Genomic DNA, 22,316 nt, shown 5'->3' on the forward strand with positions numbered 1-22,316 from the left:
TTACGAACTTTATATGAAATAAATAGGCTCTCGTTTTGTATATCACTACGCATGACATTTAATATTTTCGCATGCTTAATTTTTACACAAAGTCAAAATCAAGTGAATATGATAAATAATAATAATACTAATCTTAACAAATAGTCTGTCAATATTAAATATACAATTTAATTTAGGGGAAAAAAGTGTTCGCTTACATTTTAATTGCCTAGCTGATTCATGTGTTGTAAAAAAAAATGAAAACGTGTTTGAACAAAATAACCGAATAAGATTTGAACATTTATTTATAAAATTAAATGAAGATAATGCATCATGAATGTGTTTATGTAAATATATCTTATGTAATGTCGGCAGGTTTCAGTCAGAAATTGGCTATGGTTAACAAAGCTAAACGATGCTGTGAGACGAAATGATAGAAAGAATCTTATTTATTTTTCCAATGCTGTAATAGTGTAATTGACATGTTGAGTAAAGCATTAAAATGTATTATGTGGGACTGGTGTTCATTTGTTTTATTTGGAAATTAATATTATAAATTATATTAATAAATTATTTTATTTTATTTATGAAGGTCTTTATAAATTCCACCAGGTCAGAATGTAGGTATTACAAAGAACAACACCAACTCCGAAGTATTTACTTAAACGAATACGTAGTAAATGATTGAATAATGTCTCTTTTAGAAATCAACGATTACGGACTACAAGCTTTTTATCATCTATATACATATTCCTTGACTTCCTTGTTGGTCTAGTGGCTTGATGTAAGGCCGCAGACCCGAAGGTCCTGGGTTCAATTCTCAGGTCGGACCAATAAAAATATTGAGTTTTTCTGTCAGAAAATTCTCAGTAGCTGCCCGGCGTGAGAAAGCACGTAAAGCCGTTGGTCCTGCGCCTGAACTCTTCCCGGTCGTATCGGATTGTGGTCCCATCGGATTATGAGAGTTAGGAAATAGAGATTGCACACATATTTGTGCACTATAATATTATCTCCTGCGTAGTTGGCTAATCTCTCTTGAGATTGGCCGCCGTGACCGAAATCGGTCTGGAGAACATTATTAATTATTATTATACATATACCTTAATAAAAATTTCTGTTAATGATTTTTAACATAAAATTTAAATGCAATAGCAAAGGAAAAGATATAATTATAAAAATATAATAATTTTAAATACAAAATCACATTGTACTTGAATCGGAAAGTTTTTAGCTGATCTTATAAAGTTACACGGTAATTTTTCTGTAAAACCAAATAAGGTTTTTTTAATAACACATTGTTAACATATAAAAAACAAATTAAAGTTATCCATATCTATCTATTATTGGGTTACGAATACTTTAACATTCTCAATATTTAAAGGTTCTGGAAGAATGCTAAATATTTTACAAAATATCTTCACACACAAACTATTGTAAAACGAAATAATGTTTTATTTTTATTAATAAGTTCAATATTAAAGTAATTTATTCAGTTCGTATGCACTAGTTCTGATATATTTACGAATACATGAAAAATGGATACAAGTATTGTGATTTATATAGAATATTTTATTTTTTAATTTCAAATAATATCTTCGATATTAGTTGAGTTTTATATTGTACGCATCTAAATAGAAACTCAGATTAACTAACCGCAAATACGACCAGAAAACGGGGCAGTTCTTGGCGATGCTAACACTTGAACAATTGCCAGCGCTCATTACTACAGCGACACTATCATTGATTTTGTTCGCTACATAGGCTTTATACCAATTATATCACTTACTTCTCTTAACTTAAGTAATATTAATTTATCATGGAACTTTGATCAATCAGTCATATAACTTTATCAATATTGCACCGAATGAAATACTCTCCAAATTATAATCATTCTGATATTGAGTTTTTGATAGAAACATATTTTTTTACATATATTTAATTAATAAACAGTTGTATAATTACATCCTAAGCTTTTGGCCCAGTGGTAAGAACGCGTGAATCTTAACCGATGATCGTGGGTTAAAACCTGGGCAAGCACCACTGAATTTTCATGTACTTAATTTGTTATTATAATTCATGTTGTGTCTTACGGTGAAGGAAAACATCGTGAGGAAACCTGCATGTGTCTAATTTTCTGAAATTCTGCCACATGTGTATTCCACCAACCCGCATTGGAGCAGCTTGGTGGAATAAGCTCCATACCTTCTCCTCAACAATGGAGAGGAGGCCTTAGCCCAGCAGTAAGAAATTAACAGGCTGTTAATACTATTATGATTAATTCCCAATAGCAACTTAAAATTAACTGTGTTTGCACTCCCGTGCCTCGAAAAACAATACTATGCTACATGATACCTGGGGTGGTATCAAGTAACTTGCCAATTGGATTGCGACGTTGCTCCTGTCTTTTCGTAAACAACTCTTATCCAGCGAAGCTACTTAACGTCTGGTGAGAAAAGCCATCTTAGCTGAAGGATATTTTGTTTCCAGACTAAATAGCAGATTATTTAAATGTTTTTTTTTTTGTTTTTATTTTAAATAATATCTAACGTTCGACACATTTTTAAGCATAAGAATAAAGAATTGTAATATATATATATATATATTACAATTAAAATTTTAAAAAAATTTACATTAAAAAATTATCGCATTTTGCATCTAATGCCCTTGAACGAAGTTATTAATCATAAATAATGTTTATTTCTTCTATTAAATTGATACATTTGTTGCGTATAATGATATATTAATAATGATAATTTATAAATGGAAGTACACAATTTAAGCTACAATAATTTATTTAATGAATATGTAACGTTTTATTTATTTCGTTCATTCTTTAAAGCTGATATTTTTAATGACTCTTACTAGTATGGTTTGAAAAATAAAACATTTATTTTTTACATATAATTTTATTGAATCACAAAACTAAATTTAGTACAATATTAGGTACTACATACACGCTTTAAAGTTATTCAGTGAGCAACATCATTAAACACACCAATACGTAACATAAATTAACAAAATAGTTGAAAGTATACATTAACAATAACAGTAGTATTACAACAAATATATTTAAATTAATTTACAATATAATTAATCATCAAAGAATTATTTCAGTTGGACACTTAGCCGTATTCGCAAAAGAATATACCAATAGGCTTAGGCAAAGTCAATTCAAATACCGCAACATTCTAAATGTTTCAGGAAATGTTGCCCATGTCTTATTGCTTTTTATATAACAGGTGGACTAGCAAATGGGCAACCTGACGGTAAGTGGTCACCACCGCTCATAGACATTGCATTAAAAGAAATGTTAACCATAGCTTACATCGTCAATGCGCCACTAACCTTGGGAACTAAGATGTTATGTCACTTGTGCCTGTAATATATATAACACTGGTTCACTCACCCTTTAAACCGAAACACAACAATACCACGTACTGCTGTTTTGCGGTAGAATATCTGATGAGTGGGTGGTTCCAACCTAGACGAAGAGCTTGCACATACACACAAACTTGTATGATTCCTCGAGCTTACTTTCACCGTATATTGGAGACGAAACAAAAACAGAATAAAAATATATTCGGTTGGGCTTGCCTAAATTTGTATCCGTGACTTTTTTTTAGTATTTATCTATCAGATCTACTGAGATATTTCGGCTATACATCAGTGATAATCATCCCCGCTGTACAGCCTGTTAATCTGTAGTTACAGATTGATACAAGATAAACGAATTACTGTACAGCTAATTACAGCTTGATGACGTGATGTTGGTAAATTTAGGAAAATTTAAAAATTTATATATTTTTTTATATATAACGTGTCTACATTCGTTATTTGATGACTTTACAAAACTTAAATACCTCTCTCTTTACGTAGATTCTTGTCTTGATAAAACAATAAAATTGCATCGTAACTTTGTTTAAGCTCATTGGTTACTAAGAATATTCAATACATGAACATAATTTGCAGTGTACTAAAAATAACAAGAGTGAATAGTCTTGTTGTTTTTAGTACATTCGGCGGTTTTTTCATCAGTACAAGGAATTTGGAGCCACAAATTCGTATGTACTGACTACTGCGTCACTAAAAGCGCAATGGTCAAATTGTTTATGGAATTTGGCAATTTTTCGAATGTCTAACTGAAAATACTTCTTTGGTGATTGATTAGTTTAAAACAAATTGACAATTTTAAACTAACAATTATAATACATAATATTAATTTAATTAAAAATTTTACAATAATTTAAAAATAAATAATTGATTTTAAATATATGAATATTTTTGTAGATTTTAACAATACAGAAGAATTTAGTTGAGATATAGCCAGCAAATTATTTATTACATGTAAGTTAAATCTTTTCAAATTATTCACGAAGCGTAGCACTGCAAACAGCACATAGAAATTTCAGGTGTAATAATTAAAGGATTAAATCTCATACGAATTAATGACATCTCCAAAAAAAAACCCCGGAGTGGCTGTGTGGATACACGAGTTTTATTTAGTTATTATTTTTAATGCGCTTACTACTTTATGTCTTTTATTTCATGTTGACTTTTTAAAATAATATTAAATAATTCAATAAAATTAGTTTCTCGCAGACAGGGTTGTAGGCTAGGTACATTCATAGCTTATGATTGTAAAAAATATTCAATGCTATTCAATTTACGGAACTTGTCAAAATAAAACAAATGAGCCCAAGCTCATGAAGTCCACTGAAATATTGAAGAGTATCGTCACCATCACATCTGATCTATGGTGCCAAATTATTGAATTATCATTCGAATGACATAGATTGACAAATTATAAAGTCGACATCTAAATAAAAAAATTACACTTGTACCCAGATTTCATTTTTATATTTAATTTAGAAGTAAATGGACCAATTTATAATTAGTTACCATCGTCTATACATTGGGGCTGTAAGTAGTATAATATACTTCTTACAATGTCGCCACCACATACCACCATATGTTATGTCCATGTGCTTGAAATTAACCTGGCTTACTTCATTTCATTGGTAGAATATTTAGTGAGTCAGTCTACAATACTACTTTCAGTATATATACTTTGCAGAATAGTTAGATAAAATGATTTTATATCTTAAGTTTGTTTAAGTGTCACTGTCCACACTGCCTATACTCGTGGTAATTTTAAGTTTTAAGAAGAGTCACATCAAAGGATTATAATGTTAGACATACACACCTAGTTAAAGCTATAGGATAATAGATGACGCGTTATAAACGACGCCCGAGTATTATTTAAGTATAAGCGGACGGTGTACTCCTAGCCTTGTTTAAAGATTGAATCTTACCCATGCGATATATCAAGCATAATAATTGAATCTACTGTTCGAAATTATATATATACAGATTTCCAGATTGTGTTCATATTATTTTTTTATTTTTTTGGAAACGAATTGAGTTTTTATTGGACATTTTAATGCTTCTAAATGTTTTTGAATTTTCGCATTAAATAAGACTCAAATCTTTTTTAAAAGTTCCTGCAATCAATAATTCGTCCCGAAGAGAGTACCGAAACCTAAGGCCTTTGCCAATAGTATATGCGACGGAAATTTTGATATGAAATCTCTATGAACGTTTTCATGATATAATTCATTAATCAATAAAATCAATAATTAAAAATAACCTAACGGTTTCGAATGTTTTGAAACTGCGATAAGGTTACGTTAAAATAAAAACAGTTCTATTTTTCTTTGATACCGCGATATCATCATCCTTGTTACACGCACAAGTAAAGAAAGGGACAGATGTGGGATCTGATATCCCAGAACGAAATGAATGCGGACAATCACAACCAACTGACTTTTTAGTGGATCTGAGATGAAACTTTAAGGACATTACTCACAAACTTGCCGATCATGCATTTAGCAATAACGTCAACTTAATAAGAATGCCTTAATTCATTGCCGCAAGGAAAGTTATACGCCACACTATAAACCATCCATGCTTAGATTTCATTTGAAATTACGCTCAACCGAATCCCTTTAACATGTATGCGTTTTGAAATACAATAAAAGGAACATTTATCTAAACATCAAGATGATTAAAAAGATTTTAACACTAAGATGGATGTTATACATGAATAGCCTAAATTTGGCACTAAAATGGATCATTTGAAGACACGATGGGAACTAACAGGTGGGTATAATTTATGGCGTGTAAAATTGATGCATCAAAATCTTGTTAAATATTTAAAATACAGGTGTATATGATCTATTTATTATGGTAAGGATAAAATATTAATTGATTAAATTCGTGAATAATTCTATTGATATAATGAATTAATGAGCTGTTGAAATAATCAATTTCGATCAACGTCCAAATTACCTGCTCAATCGCGAATTGGAGATCAAAACGGAACTTTCAAATAATCCTCACATTCTCGATCGGTTAAGGCTGGCGTATGTCTGGCGAAGCACAGCGCAGAGCATGCTACGTACAATGTACATGCTTTAACTATTGTACGTGGCGTACACGTGGCGTACAAAAGCAGATATGCTTGAGTCAATGCACGAGGAAGCGTGAGAAGGTGTTAACACGTTATTCACGCCACCGGCGCGCTACATAGCGCTAATGCGGGCAGACGCGTGCCTGCGAGCAGATTTTTAACATTTCATCCAACGCTATTTTTTTAATAGACGGAAAAATCCTCTGAGTTGTGATTTGCCTGATGTTCGTTCAGCCCAACAAGCGAACCCATACGTGCGACTATAGAGCTGTAGGTAATTATAATTATGACATGATCTCAACATGAACAAATATTGAATTATAAATTGAGTAACCATTTTTTTTTTTGTTTTTCTGCCAAATATATTGCGTAATAATGTTCAAAGTAGATCAAAAATGTTATTTTAATTAAAAAGTGCTGAATACGACTATCTACTCATGGAATGGTTTATAAAATGCTATTTAAATATTTGACAACAATTACAATGAAGATTACATGAATTACATAAACTTCTATTGAATAAATTGTTAATATATTGATTAAAATTACAACACATGATACATTGTGTACTAAGTGTAGGAATTTTAATCAATACGTTTCTAATAAAGGATATATTATTTAAAACTTTTACAATGATTAAAATTTCATTTAAAACTATAAACTAACATGAAATGCTTACGTAAAACCTCTTTCAATTAGCCTATATATCAAACTCAACATTCACACGGTTTTTCAATACCGGTCATCACAAAAAATTATAGCTTTATCAGCTACATCTCGATTTCGGTATCCTCTTTGAAAGAGTATTTTACGCAAGTGCTCTCTAATATAAACAACTTTATATCATAAATTTAAGCAAAATGTGAGTACATAGAGCAGACTTACCACTAATTTCTGAAACGATGGTCAATGTCAGATCACTTAACTTGACATTAGCCAAATTGGTCAGCGGAGAGCCAGCCGATGATTCAATAGGCACAAATAAATTGTTTATTTAATCAAATTAAGTAATCTAAGTTAGATCAACAGTTCAGAATCTGATGATTAGCAGCTCAAGTAAAACTAACATCCAATTTTAAAATGTAAACACTATTCCAACTTCAATGAAACGACACCTTTACGAGCGTTGATATTTAGCGGCTAGCCTTTGTGACCGCAGACATGGATCGGATCTATCAATGCACGGATTCAACAACTGCGATTTAACGAATTTGTTCAACACAAAATGCACAAATAAAAAATGATTTCAACACGGAAAATGCTTGTTGTCTGATCAACTGAAAATTTACATTTTATTTTCGAATCAATATGAGCGAATGATATTGTGCTTAGGTAATAAATTCGTTATGAGTTACCTAAAATTCTATCGCGTATATTTTTGATTCCTCCGTTGTAATAATTCGATTCTCGTGTGTGCTTTTTGCAGGCGTAAAACTTCAAAAACAAATCAACTGTCATTAAAGTCACGTGTTCAAACGTTTAAAATATTTGAATACCGAATCTTCTATAAATCATGATGTTGCTTATACTTGTATAAGTGATAATAAATATTCTATTCGATATCTAAAAATATTTTTCCGTTCCAATACCGGTATTCAACGCTATTACTTTCAATGTTTCATTTATTTCACACATAAGTGTCTACTCCGCTTACAAATCTTCTAAATAATGATAAAATACATCAATCAGACATCTAAATAGTAAATAATGGTTATAATTTTTTTTTTTTCTAAATTTAATTTAAGAATTTAATACAATGTAATTAAACATTCGATTTTAGTGTTATTTAGAATTTGGTTACGCATTGGAGGTAATACGGCCGGCGTGCGTTTTGATTACTGATATTCATATATACAATACATCTTATTTAATTACAAATTAAACAAATATAATGATCAGACACTTGTTATAAGTCATATAAAAATCACTAATTCACCGAAATAAAAAATACTCTTTGACATTTTGCGCTAATAAATATTGATGTTCGGAATTAAGTGATTTTTAAAAAACATAACTATTAACGACATAAGTAAACGCGCGCCGTCGTTGTCCCCTCACGCTAAGCTACGCTAACTACTTAATACTAAGTGCGTAAGTGTTGATTGTAATCCTAATTAACATTGATTTATAAGTTATATCTTTGAATTTCTTCAAAAATAATTATTTTAAAATTATATATGTATATTATGTACTCATCAACAGCATAACATTCCTTTATAAACACCATTTACTTAATTACAAATTTAACTTGTCGGATAAAATGCATGTGCAAACATAAATGCTTAAATTCATCTATAACCATATAACTCTTTACTATATACTTCTATCAGAAATATTTATAATATTATGATATATTTATTCAAACATCCACTTTAGTATTGCTTCTCAGGTACAATTAGTATTTGCCACGGTTTGTTAGACTCGTATTAAATAAAAACCATTTTAATCAAAAACCATAATTTTAAACCGATTATAGATTGCAAAGTTCGGCAAAATAATTGAATTGTTAGACAAAGTACTTTAGTACATTTACATATTAATATTAAGTATTTAAAACTAATAAAATTGGCTGTATATATATTTAAGTTTTATTTAAAATTATACAAATCTTCCAAATATTGAGCAAATTTTTTAACATAATTTTACTTTATTTAGATTCTTTTTTTTTGGTTTTACAGCTTTTATGAAATATAATATGAAATATGTTTTATGAAAAAGCCGCAAATAATAAACGAGTTATGAATAATAAAAAAAATATATATTTATGATTGCGTGATTGTTTCTAGTTTGTTTTCTTTATTATTATTTGCTCACAGCACTACGTTCCTTTAATTATAATTAATTTAATTTGCATTATCATTTAAATACGTAATTTTTCAATCATAAGTTTAATTAGTATTCATTATATGATTTAAATGGGAACCGTTAACACTACTTTCAGTTATAGTTCACGGAGTATTTAATATGAGCTCAAGTCTCTTGAACCGATCTCGTTATATCCCCGTTTCTATTAACATGATCTTGAAACTGGTTACCTACGTTTTATAACTTTTTATCTAAATATCATGAATCATTCATGCTGCTCTGTTATCTATTTATAGATAATAATTATAAAAATAATTAAAAATACTCTGTTCTCATAATGCGGTTGTGACATTTCCTTAATCTGTGTCAATTTCATGGATGTCCAGAATAAAAAATGCTCTGAAATGGAGCAAAAGTATAAATACTCTTGCGTCTTAGCGAAATACAGTCGTTGTATCTGCTACCTTTACGAGTATAAACTTTTTTTAAAACCCATTTTCGATTGGCATCCGACGTCAACGTAGTATATACGTTTGGAAGTACACTGTACCCGATAATTTTATCATTGATACTTTATTATGCCAATAAGGTCACTGAACCCCATTTCAGATCAAGATTTATCTGATATTAAATATAAGGTGGCTTTATATGTCCATACACACACACAAATATATATATATATATATATATAACAAATTTATTTACATATTGCTCAGGGTTCCGCAAGTCAAACCTACAACGGTATCTATAAAGCGTGTCTAATTTGTTTCAGTTTTCCAACCGTCTCACAGCCAACGATAGATCATAATTATGCTTATGACGATAAATAAAAATTTACACTATCAAAAGAGGTTACATCAAAACCGCGAAAATTTTCTCAAAAATAATTTCACGTAAAATTATTTTATTTTATTTATCCTTACAACATACACCTACGGAACCCACTCGGCAAAATTCCTCGACGGGTATTATGTTACAAAACATTATAAGCGCTGTATATTGCATTGCTATTGTCAAAAAAGGAACAAAAATCTATACTTTAACACTCCTTAACACACACAACATTTCAATATATACTCGTAAATATGTTTAAAAATTACTATTTATGTAGAAAAAGTGTACCGTGCACTATATATGAATGTGTATTAACCGGTGTAAACTTTGATAAAATGAAATTATATTTTTATAAAACTAGGGCGATCATGTTATATTCTATTATATAAATATATTTATATATAATTATTTACACATATTATTCATATAATCACACATAACTTTCACAATCCGTCGTTGACTTAGTTAAATTATTATTTATATCAATGAAGTGAGTTGAAAATACCTAATTAATAGTTATATTTGATAGTATTTTATATATAAGTAATTCGCCATATTATTTTAATGTTCGTTTACTTATTAGTAAATATAACTCACCGTCTTCAATTTACCGAAAGCGGTTTATTCTAGATCATTTGGAGGCTAATAGATCTGAATGAAACGGCAAACGGCTGTTTGAAATCAATGGGCTATATGTTTGTACAGATTCGCACACATATTATTACATTAAAATAATTAATTTTTGCAACGATTTGACAAATCGTTTGTTAAAGTAATAGTTTCCTTGGCATGTCCAATTAATCATTCATACGACTTAAATATCTATAAATAGTTATATTTTATAATTTTACTATTAATTCTTTAACATGTAAATATCCGTGATATTCCATTTAGTGCGCAAAATTTATCCATCTCATTTATCGTTTATAAAGGAAATCATCCCTAGGAAACTAGGCAAAAATTAATATATGTATAAGGCGAATTACCCATATTACATTCATAGATTCACTCATTAATCACTCATACGGGACTAGACAAAAAAGAGTCATTACCCTACTCACCGATGGATAGGTGATTTCTACGTGGGTCATCCTCTTTATATAGGAAAATAGGCACTAATTGCTGACGTTTGGAATTCAGTTTATTGTACCTAATCTCAGTAGATTTATCCATAGTTTTGAGTTCTTAATGCGAAAGTGTGACATTAAGAACAGCCATTTGCTTACCTGAGCTCGAATAAGATGAAAATTTATTTTCGAATAATACTCTTTGGTGAAACTAATGACTACTTGTATAGTTGTCTACAGTAAAGTTAGAACGCTAAATAAGACTTCGCTTACATAAATTACAGTAAATAAAGATGAAGAGTGATATTATAAATATACAATAGTGAACTAGGTATTTACCCAACAGTAAATAAATTGTAACTACAAGTGCCTGCTGCATAGGTACAGACTATGCAGATAAGTTAATATAGAACATTTTAGCTAACATATTTAGATCCTATGAAGTACTATTACTTAGATTTAAGACTAAGATGACTACACGTTAAATACAATTTATGTTATTAAATATCCTCAGCGCTTTTTTTTTAATTTTTTTTTTGATTTTTTATTTCCCTAATCCTTAGTTATAGGGAATTTTGCAAATAGCAGGATTCAAATATATTTATAAAAAACTCTTGTCCAATATGCTAGTGGAGGTTCGTTGGTTTGGAATCCTTATCGTTACTGTAAACAGTGCAAGTTTGATTTATAGGTCAGATCTAATTATCCCCGCCGAGCAAAACCAGGTCGTCTGCAACCACATCGGACACATGCAGGTAAATGATCCAGTACATCAGATTAAAGCAGACGAAGCAAACCGGAAAAACGATCCGTGAGTACTTATCGATGTCTGACGGTGTCGTGCCGAGTAGCTTGTTGATACCCTGGAATATTTTAACTTGGCATTTATTGTTAACAACTTAATTACGTAAACGTTAAATACAATCAAATAACACCTTCGCATTAATTTACAAAGACATTCGCATTGTCTTGACTTCGCAATGCTAGATATAAATAAACACAAAAAATGGAAACAAGTACAATCCTTGGCTAACAAACCTTTGACGCTTGGAGCAGGTGTGCTGGGATTTCATCATCGGCCGTTGGGACTTGTACCGTGACGGTAGGTGGTGGTGCTTGCGATACGGGAAGTGTCACGGGAATCGTCACAGGTACGGGTACCGAGACAGGCACAGTTACCGCAACAGGAACAGAAGAGGAAGGCCCCCCTCGTGATGATTCCAATGGTCCGGTTTTAGTGTATACTTTAGCATCATGAACCTTAAAACGCACTTCCTGTGTATAAGGATTACAAGACTACAGTTAGTAAATTTAATTGTAATATAATTTTATTCTTTATGAGTAAGAAAATTTGTATTATACCGTTGAACGGCTTGGAGGTGCGGGTCGGCTAATGGTGCTTGTACGTGGTGGAGGCATCGGCTCGGCTGCAGAAGGCCCGGGGGCACTTTCCACCGCCGCAACCGTCACCGCCTGAGCATTTTTTTTCTCAGCGGCCATTTTTTGAACAGCATTGAATCGTTGTTTTCGCATCTGTATCCTTTTCGCCATGTAGCCGACAGTCGCATATTCTGCAATAGATGGCTATCAGTAATAGAGTGAAGCTTTGCAACTATCGCAGAGCCTGATCTTAACATTAAACATTGAAAAAAAAAACGCATCGCATTTAAATACTAACAAACACATCTTAACACAAATAGGCGTATGTATTAATTATATTAAGTATTAAACAATTCAATTTGCACATACTTTAAAATTCAATCATCTTGTGTTACCTAGTAAACTTGCGAAGACCATTACGAAGCAGGTGCCGAGGTATACGTCAATCGACTTGACATAAGATATTTTTGGTAAAGCTGCATTCGTTGATGACATAAGCGTGGTCATAGTGAGGACAGTGGTGACTCCGAGAGAAACCCTAGCTGGTGTTGCGTTTCGGTTCAACCAAAATGAGACCCAAGATATAATTACGATCAGACCAGATGGAATGTAAATCTGAATAAGATAGTAGCCCATTGATCGCACGAATTGAATTTCGCACGCCAGACGAGAGTAATTTCCTGCAAAAAAGAATAAACTTTAGTTTGACATTTTACAAGGTAGAAGTGATTTTAATAATTGGACATAATGCTCAGATTTAGGTAGTATCAGATATAATATTTATATGATCGCACAGGGATGATACTCGTAATAATGAATAAACGAAGGATAAATAAAGTTAGCAATCTAAATGGCGATGGCAAATTTGATTTGTACCTGTTGTCAATGAGATCTCCATTGCACGTTGTCGATGGCCGAGCACCTTGAACTGTGGTAGGGACACCTCGCTCGAAACACCCACTGAGTTAGGTCCCTCATTCCATTTATATCGGATGTCCCGCATGGTGTAGCCAACTGTACCATGCAGAGAAAATATGGAACGATAAAATTAAACACCCATCGCACTGGGTTTTCAATATAATCTTGACAATGGATGAATTTAACTACCTAAACTAACTAATTGTAAAACAAACCAGATGTATATGGTGTAGTATATAGTTATTTATAGAATTACGTGTTTGCTTTGTTAATTAATTGTCTGTCAAATGAAAGCCTCATGAAATTGCACACGCCTTGTGCACTGGGGTATTTAGTTGACGATATCGGTATTGTATCGTTAAAAACAAATCATCTTTTGTCAAGAGTAAAATACGTTTATGCTATACGAGTAAAAGTTTGGATTGAAAAAAAGTTTTAGTAAATACTTAATGAAGGATCAATATATACTAGGCAATTACTTACAGCTTTCAATTTCGATATTGCACAGTTGGCGATCCATTGGAAAATACTGCAAGTCCATTGGGCAAGAAGCGGTGATAGTTAACCTAAAATAATACGTTTATGTTATATAATGCCAAATTGCATAAAATAGCAGTCGAGAAATGTTTAGACATAGTCAGCAAGTGGTCCATTAATACATGTGTCATTTTAACACCACATAATTTGAAAATTTTCCACCAATATAAATGCAGGCATTTCACATCACTCTCAGACAGATTACTCCATACCAAAAGAAAAGAACGAAGAACGAAAGGAACATAAGGATAACATTTTATTTTTAGAATAGTAATAACGAATATTTGTGACATGTCGACAAGGCAGAATCATACTCCTTGAATTTTTTTTATTAAGCATTATCTGATTTATTGCACCTAGAATAATAATAAATAATATTAAAAAAGTTTTTGAACGTATGTGAGTCGAGATGATTGAAAAAAGTTGATACTTATAAGAAATATACCTAATGCTTCGGGTAATAGATCCGGAATGATGTATCCGAATAAATTCGTTGCTCGTAGTAGCGATATGGAAGTATGATTGCTTCTCGTTGACGAAGAAAGTATCAGGCACCCATATGTTTCGAATAAATTCGGATCCAACAGAGAGAGTTTCAACGCCAGGTCGTTTTTTATAGGCTAGTCTTGGATCAGTCCAAAATTGCCTAAAGTAGAAGTCCAGTGTAAAATCCTGCAAAATCGGTATTATTCAGAACGACTGACTGTAAAACGTGAAAAAGCACACAATGCATGTCATCAACTATTTCGCTTATTGTGAAAAAGCGTAATATTTAAAAATTTATTAATTATTAATATAATTTGATAAAATTATAATTTAGCTTAAAAACGTCCATCACTGAGACATGAATTGTCTGAACATCATAAAAGTGACATCAAGGCAGCGAGATGTTTGAAATAACATATATAAATAATTTGTACAGCATTAAACGTTTAAGATTGCATTTTTAATAGACAATCAAAGCTTAGACAGATACTCAGAAAAAGATACAAGAAGAATCGTGAAAATATTAAATTTAGAAAATTGTGCTGCCAGGTGCCATTAAACATTTACTACGCAAATGAAGAGTTTCATTTGATGTACAACAAACTTAAAGTACACGTAAAGTAGTAAGTAAGTAAGAAATATAGGTATAATAATGATATTTTAGTGGGTATGATGCAGAGCATTGGTTCAATAAGAATACAGAGCGAAGAATTTAGCAGGATAGAAACACACGATATCGCGTGATGAGCCATGTGCGCTAGTGGCCGTATCACACGGTTTCGCGTTGTTGGCATTGAGCGTGATAAAGTACACGTAAAATAGTAAAGGAACGTATAGATAACATTGACACGATAGTAAAATGATGAGGAGCATTGGTTCAACTAGATTGCATAGAGAAGAACTTTGCAGGATAGAAACACACAAAATCGCGTGATGAGCTATGTGCGCTCGTGGCCGTGGCTCAGGCGTTTCGCATGATTGGTAATGAACGTGTTAAGGTATGCGTAAAATAGTACAGGGACTTTATACCACGAGATACAATATATTTTTTTAAATTTTAATAGAGGTTCCGATTCTTCGTTACGTGTACTTTATTGATAATGATATAGATAGATCGTCTATAATTAATTGCAGGTCACGTCTTAAAGTGACTTTACGAGTCCCTTGATTTGGTTTCCACGAGGGGTCATACACCCTGGTCTCATATGGACTTTGTTTTTTGAAACCGTTATCAAGGGTATTTTGGCAATTCATTAATAAAAAATTTAAATAGCACAGATTTTTTTTCTGTGGCTTATAAACAAACGAGTTGCATTTTTTGTCTATTGTATGAAAGTTAAACAATATTTTTACTTATTCTTGCGCGTCGTATAAGTTACGAGTATATCAGTTTTAAATGTTTAATGAAAACAATGTTCCCTCGTCCAACCGGAACTCACTGTACATTCACAATACATTTATAGCAAGACTACGAAAAGTAAGTAAATTGCAAATGGCGAAGTTGAAGAGTAAAACACTTTTTTGGGAGACAATAGTAAGAAACCCACAGTCACAACAGATACCTACTCAAGAACATAAAAAGCTTAACACAAAAAACAACAATGGAGCAAGTTTACGACAGTGTATTGCTTGGAGAAATTCTTAGTAGCAGAGTACAATCTTATATGTCTTTAGATTTTGACAAACCCGGAAAGACACTCCACCTTAGTCAATTAAAACTAAAATTATTAATTATTTACAAATTTAATATTTCTATAGAAAAGCTAAATATATGATGTTGCGCCTTCCGGGCTGTCGGCTCCAATACGCCGGCATGCTCGCAGCCTCGTGTCTGGGGCTACTCATGTCTAGCTTGAGCTGACAGTGGCGAGTACCATGAGCACTTCGGAGACGGAGCTGATAGAGAGCACATACATGGTGACGCCCACCTCCACTGGCGGACCTGCAAATAAGCCCAATCGTGAGTAGAGCGCGTGATTCGCGCCGTGAAAACCAAACCAGAGGACGATGATGTGACATTACTTCCCTAGGTAGATCATGGACATATGGAGGTATTTTTGAACTCTCTTACCCCAAGCCATAAATCGACCGTGGGACATAACCTAAATTGGCCTCGTGACAGAACATACTACTTAATAATACTCTCTTAAATACCATTTTCACTTCAGATAAGGAGCTGATGGATAGCACGTACATGGTGACTCCAACATCCACGGGCGGTCCTGAAATTTTACATGTGTTACATCTACTACTTTTAAAATTCTTTTTGCCTTTTTCATTCTGTTTCTTCTAATAAATTCACTAAAATGTGTTAATAGTTAATGTAATTGTGTTTCCTAAACAAAATGTTGTTGATGGTTTTATCAATGTGTTCAAAATTTAAAATTATGTTCACATTCGCTTTAGACTTCCATTAAATGAATATATCCATATATGAATCCTTTTCAAACTGAGGAAATAAAATAAACAAGGTTTGAGGAAATAAAGTAAACAAATACACAAGCACAATGGTAAGCAAACCTGGGAGATTAAATAATTCACTGTTTTTAATAAAACACATAGATCTTGCCAATTGAACCTTGACCAATGATTACGGAAATCTGCGCAAGCAACACCACTTTTTAAATATGTGATTAAAATTCATCATAAGGTGAATTGTGACTCAAAATCTCGTGAGTAAATTAGCATATGATAAAATTCCGTTTCTTGACATTAAAGAGAAAAGAAGGCTCTTGCCCGACGATGCTACTATTTACGGACTATTACTTTATTTTACCATTCCATAACTAGCTAAAGGAAAATTACTGGAGATTTTTCCTTTCCCACTTTTAAATTTTAAATAAAGAAAACTTTCAACTCTGAAGTAAGTTGTTGTTTCCGTTCTCAGTTTTTAGTGTACGATGAAAAACTTGAGACTTCAAACTTTTTGGTGTCTGTCTTTACTTCTATTATACCCTCCATAATTTATATTGCTTTCAACTACTTTGCAAGAAATTTCCTAGAAAATGTTTCAGTTGTGTTTTATTTTATCTTTTTGTTTTTGAGATAATTGGCTATAACTACTGTCACTATCTTGTTTTAGTATCCCGTTCATTCCATATTCCATATACCATATATATACTATATATGAAGATCATATATCTAGATATATATAGACCATACATTTGTGTAGTAAGTATTTATTTTTGTTGTTGTTGTTGTTGTTGTCTAGTGTTTCCAAAACCGCAACACAGGGTCTTTTATTCGGGCTGATGAGTGTAAGTTATTATTTATTAGTTAACATTATATAAAATAATTTGACATTTCTTTAAGCTCTTTTATTTACGTTCTTGCTTTTGACATAAGGTTTTAAAACTTGACTTACCTTTTGATTTGTAATTATTTCCTACGGTCTAACAATCAAAATTCCGTTTTAGGCGATTTTATGTGTAGTAAGTTTTGTATTAAAAAAAAAACAGATAAATTTGTTTAGTTTGATTTATTTGAATGATGGATTTGTATTTGAATGAATTTTTTTTATCTTAAAAATGTTAATTATCATTAAATAATTACTTATTTCATTTATAAATTCGTTTTGTAGACGTTTGAATAAAAAAAAATCTTAATAAATAGCACGTTAGTGCTATCCAATAGGATAAAATATTTAGTATGTCTACTGTTTAGATAAAACCTGACGAACAATCTTGCAATCACAATTTTAAATAAATTGATAACAATCCTTTTGAAACTAATTCATTGATGAGTCTCTCAGATTTATTTAATTTTTAATTAATGTGTCATGCAATTGATAGAGAACATACTTTTGTGATCAAAAGACTCTCTGATAGCTAGCTTTCTGAATGCTTAATGTCCGGTTATTTAATCCTAAAAACGATTCGTTTTGCCTACGAATAGTAGAATTTCTACGAGGTCTAATTCTGTTGCCTATAAAAACTTTTCGTATCGTTAAATTGGCAAATGGTCCAAGTGATGGTTAGAGTTAACCACTGCACGTAGGCGTTAGCGCTGTAAGAAATTAAGATGTTATGGTCCTTGTGCCCCTTAAAATGTATAAATATTTTGTAATGTAAAAGGCAAAAAGAATTTTGTTTTTTCTTTTTAAATGAGATAATTTCCAAATTTCTACATACGTTTAATGAAATGACCGAGACCGCATCAGTGCATATAATTCTTCGTATTATTATTTTTTTCGATAACTTACATCCTGAACTAGACAAGGCCAAAATATACAATAATAATCGCAAAAATCCATCAATTCTAATGAAAATTTTGTTTATAGCTACATACTAGATTGAATTAATTAAACATTTCGTCCCATTCATGTCGAATATAAGATGTCCATTTTAACACAGTCTCTACGTAAGATCCCATAAGTACCGCATAAATGATATGCACTTTGGTTTAATACTTTATTACTATTGTACTCCATTGAAGGAAGTGAAAAGGAAGTAAAAATAATTAAATATCGATTCGATGATCGACGCGATCATTGTAATAGACAGTTGCTTAACTTTACATGGGAAATCATGATTAGTTAATATTTGAACGTGACGCCATTTATAATTTCTCCATACTTACTGCATAAAGTAAATGTGACTATATAAAGTAAATGACACTTACAGCATTATTCAATGTATCTACAAAATTGCACCTATTAAATAAAAAAAAACAAACTAATGTAGTCAAATAACAATTAAGTTAGAATAAAACTGATATTCTAATTATAAATATAGTTGTCATAATTTACATATTTTAAACTTATAATTGCTTTCTTGCTTATTTTTCGTTTTGCAGATAATATGGGATGTTACTTAGGAACCATCGAGCTAACATATTACGTACATCCTCAGGTTTAGTATTATTAATATTAGTATTATAACATATTCTAAGTTAAATATGAATTTCATACTAACCTCCATAATTGGGTCTCACTCGCTTATCATAGCTTACGCTTAACGAGTCGAGAATCGCCGAGATGTTGACATCACCAAACATACCACCTCCACCAGCCCCGCTATAACAAAAGAAAACAAATATATAAAAACTTATTCAAGAACAAAGTTAACATAACATATAGATTTGTTCATTTGAATTTATTATAATTACAAATCATTCAATAACTAAAATAATAGAAGTTCGTTAATAAGCTAAATATATTTTTTGATTATTATGTAATATATAAAAATCTCGTGTCACGGTGTTTGTGGTCGAACTCCTCCGAAACGGCTCGAACGATTTTTATGAAATTTGTTATGTATATTTGGGAGGAATCGATCGTAAAGTTAAGATAAAGTTTTCATACCACTAGGTGTTAAGGGTGTCCCTATCCAGAATTTCTTTTTCTATTTTTTTTTATTTTGTATTTTTTGAGATTTAGCATCAAAAATTACACCCCAACTTTTCATCACCCCAAATTTTTACCCTCCAAGCCCATCATCCCATTTTGAAGTCATGATTTTAATATTTTTGTATGAACAGTATCAAAATAATTACTTATAGTGAACCTCATCGAGCTTTCGTCCACGTCATTTACGAGAAGCGTCGCGTCATTTTGACATTTAAAAATTTGCAAAATATTAAACGATTTATTTAATTGATAAGAAATATAAACGTGTTTTATGATATTGAAAAGGTTGGTAAAATATTAAAAGATCAAATACATTATCGGTATAACGTTTTTATCTGTAAATACAACAATTTGGTCTATGTGTGTGTGTGTGTGCGTTACAGTGAAAAATGCCAGCAATACGCAAGTGGGCCCATTTGGTCCATCGAACTAATAAAGCATCAAGCATGCCTAATAATAAAGCAGAAAGAACAGACGAACAAATCCAACAAAATAACGAAAATGTGCGCGTGAGCATGCATCCAGTAGCAAGGCTGTTCCTGAAGTCCATTCGCACACGAAAACATATTGCAATATATTAGATTGCTATTATAACAATATTTTATTTATAGTACTCTGTTTTGATTGTTTAAAACTTATAAAGACATTTTTGACGTTTATTTTATTGTTAAAGTGTTTAATTACTTTGACAACATTCAAAATTAAATTCTTTAGAAATAATATCATTATTCTGAATCAAAATTAATTATTTAATGCAATAAGTAAAACTTAATTTCACTTGAATTCTGTTAGCAGCGCTACCTTTGAACAGACTATGTTTGTTTATATAGTTTGTGTGAAATAAATCATCTCGAGTTGTATAAACTATATTTCAAAAAATAGCAGTAATTCAATTTATCTTTTTTAATAGAAACTGTTAGTTGCATATAACTGAATCGATTGAAAAGCAATAAAAACACGTGGTTGTCTATTATTATCTATTACACTGGAATTATAAAAGAATAAATTTAAATTAAAATCTTAGGAGTCACGGCAAAATTAAAATTCTGGCGCAAGAAGAAAAATTATAGTGATGGCCAACAATGCGACAGCGAAATAGCCAGCGCAAAGATTATGTTCCATTCGTATGTTTTTTTTTTTTTTTTTATATTCGCCGGGAGGGCAAATGACTCTACTCCACCTGATGGTAAGTGGTAGTAGAGTCCAAACGCGACGACGGCCAGTACAGACGGGAAAAACGTTCTGCACTAGCCGCCTTCGCCCTGCCGGCCCGCAAGATGCCTCTTCAAACGAGTTGAAGGAACCCGGGTTGTAAGAGGAGGAGTACCACAGAGGGAGGGAAGAGGGGAAAATGTTGACTTTTTCGCCGTGAGAGCGCATACCTGTGTTTTCTTGGCATTAAACTCAACAAGATTATCAGAGCCCCATTTGGCGATGAGCTCTAACGTCCTATCGAGTTCAATGACAAGATTCTCCCGCCTCTCCTCAGTTTCCGCCCGCCCAGCCACTGCGCGTCCGTGGTATCCACCATGCACTGTACTATCGTCTGCATAGCAATGTTTGTTCCCAAGAGAGAGTATATCATTGATATGCAAAAGAAAGAATGTGGGAGATAGCACAGATCCCTGGGGGACCCCAGCATTCACTACATAGAATTGTGAAGCGGAACCATCAACTAAAACACGAAGGCTACGCTTGTGTAGGAAGCTGGCAATCTAGGTGCATAGCTGAGCAGGCAAACCATATGCCGGCAGCTTGGAGAGAAGACTTCTGTGCCAGACCCTGTCGAAAGCCTTGGAGATATCGAGGCTGACAACCAACGATTCTCCATGCTTGTCGATAGCTTCACCCCAGAGGTGCGTTACGTACGCTAGAAGATCACCTATGTAAATGTAATATGTTTATCCCATATTCTACCGCCAAACAGCAATATTTAGTGTTGTTGTGTTCCGGCTTAAAGGGCGATGGAGCCAGTGTAACTATAGGCACAAGGGACAATTTAGTTCCCAAGTTTGGTAGCGCATTCGCGATGTAAGGAATATTTTTATAGTGCCAATGTATATAGGTGGGGGTGACCATTTACCAATATTATAAAGGAAATAAATAACGCACCACCTTTTTCAAAAGTTCTATCTCATAATGTGGGACGAATGTACGATGAGCTACTACTCACACACAAAATCCGTAGACATAACCTAGAAAACAGTAATAAATAAACGCATGAAAATAATCGCAGGATGGTGCTTCATGCATATGATACGTATAATGATATAAAAGGCAAGGCTAAACGATGTCCGTTTGGCTTAGATTTGGGCACACAATGATTATAATATACGTGGCTCGTTCTCGGATGGGCAAACCATCGATCTTATTTGTGTTGGCTAAAGACGGACTGACAAAAAATATCGTACACTCAATTGCTCTTCGAACTTAATTTACTGCTTTAGGATAAAAATATATTACTTTTTCACTTTACATTTAACTTTTAATCAAA

The 22,316-nt window shown here is 32.1% G+C and overlaps 1 protein-coding gene across 1 annotated transcript in view; it reads right to left on the minus strand.

The window, feature by feature from the left end:
• Nucleotides 1-11,852: 11,852 nt before the first annotated feature.
• LOC126780504 (gamma-aminobutyric acid receptor subunit beta-like) overlaps nt 11,853-22,316 on the minus strand; it is a 60,233-nt gene continuing 49,769 nt past the window's right edge. The window contains exons 2-11 of the mRNA XM_050505060.1: nt 19,389-19,489; nt 16,350-16,417; nt 14,435-14,661; nt 13,936-14,018; nt 13,411-13,548; nt 12,930-13,214; nt 12,517-12,725; nt 12,351-12,429; nt 12,193-12,233; nt 11,853-12,017 (exon numbers count right to left, since the gene is read on the minus strand). Coding sequence (XP_050361017.1) covers nt 11,853-12,017; nt 12,193-12,233; nt 12,351-12,429; nt 12,517-12,725; nt 12,930-13,214; nt 13,411-13,548; nt 13,936-14,018; nt 14,435-14,661; nt 16,350-16,417; nt 19,389-19,489 — 1,396 coding nt within the window. The remainder of the gene's footprint in view (nt 12,018-12,192; nt 12,234-12,350; nt 12,430-12,516; nt 12,726-12,929; nt 13,215-13,410; nt 13,549-13,935; nt 14,019-14,434; nt 14,662-16,349; nt 16,418-19,388; nt 19,490-22,316) is intronic.

Source organism: Nymphalis io, chromosome Z (genome assembly GCF_905147045.1).
Source record: "Nymphalis io chromosome Z, ilAglIoxx1.1, whole genome shotgun sequence".
In the NCBI taxonomy this organism is placed as follows: Eukaryota; Metazoa; Arthropoda; class Insecta; order Lepidoptera; family Nymphalidae; genus Nymphalis; species Nymphalis io.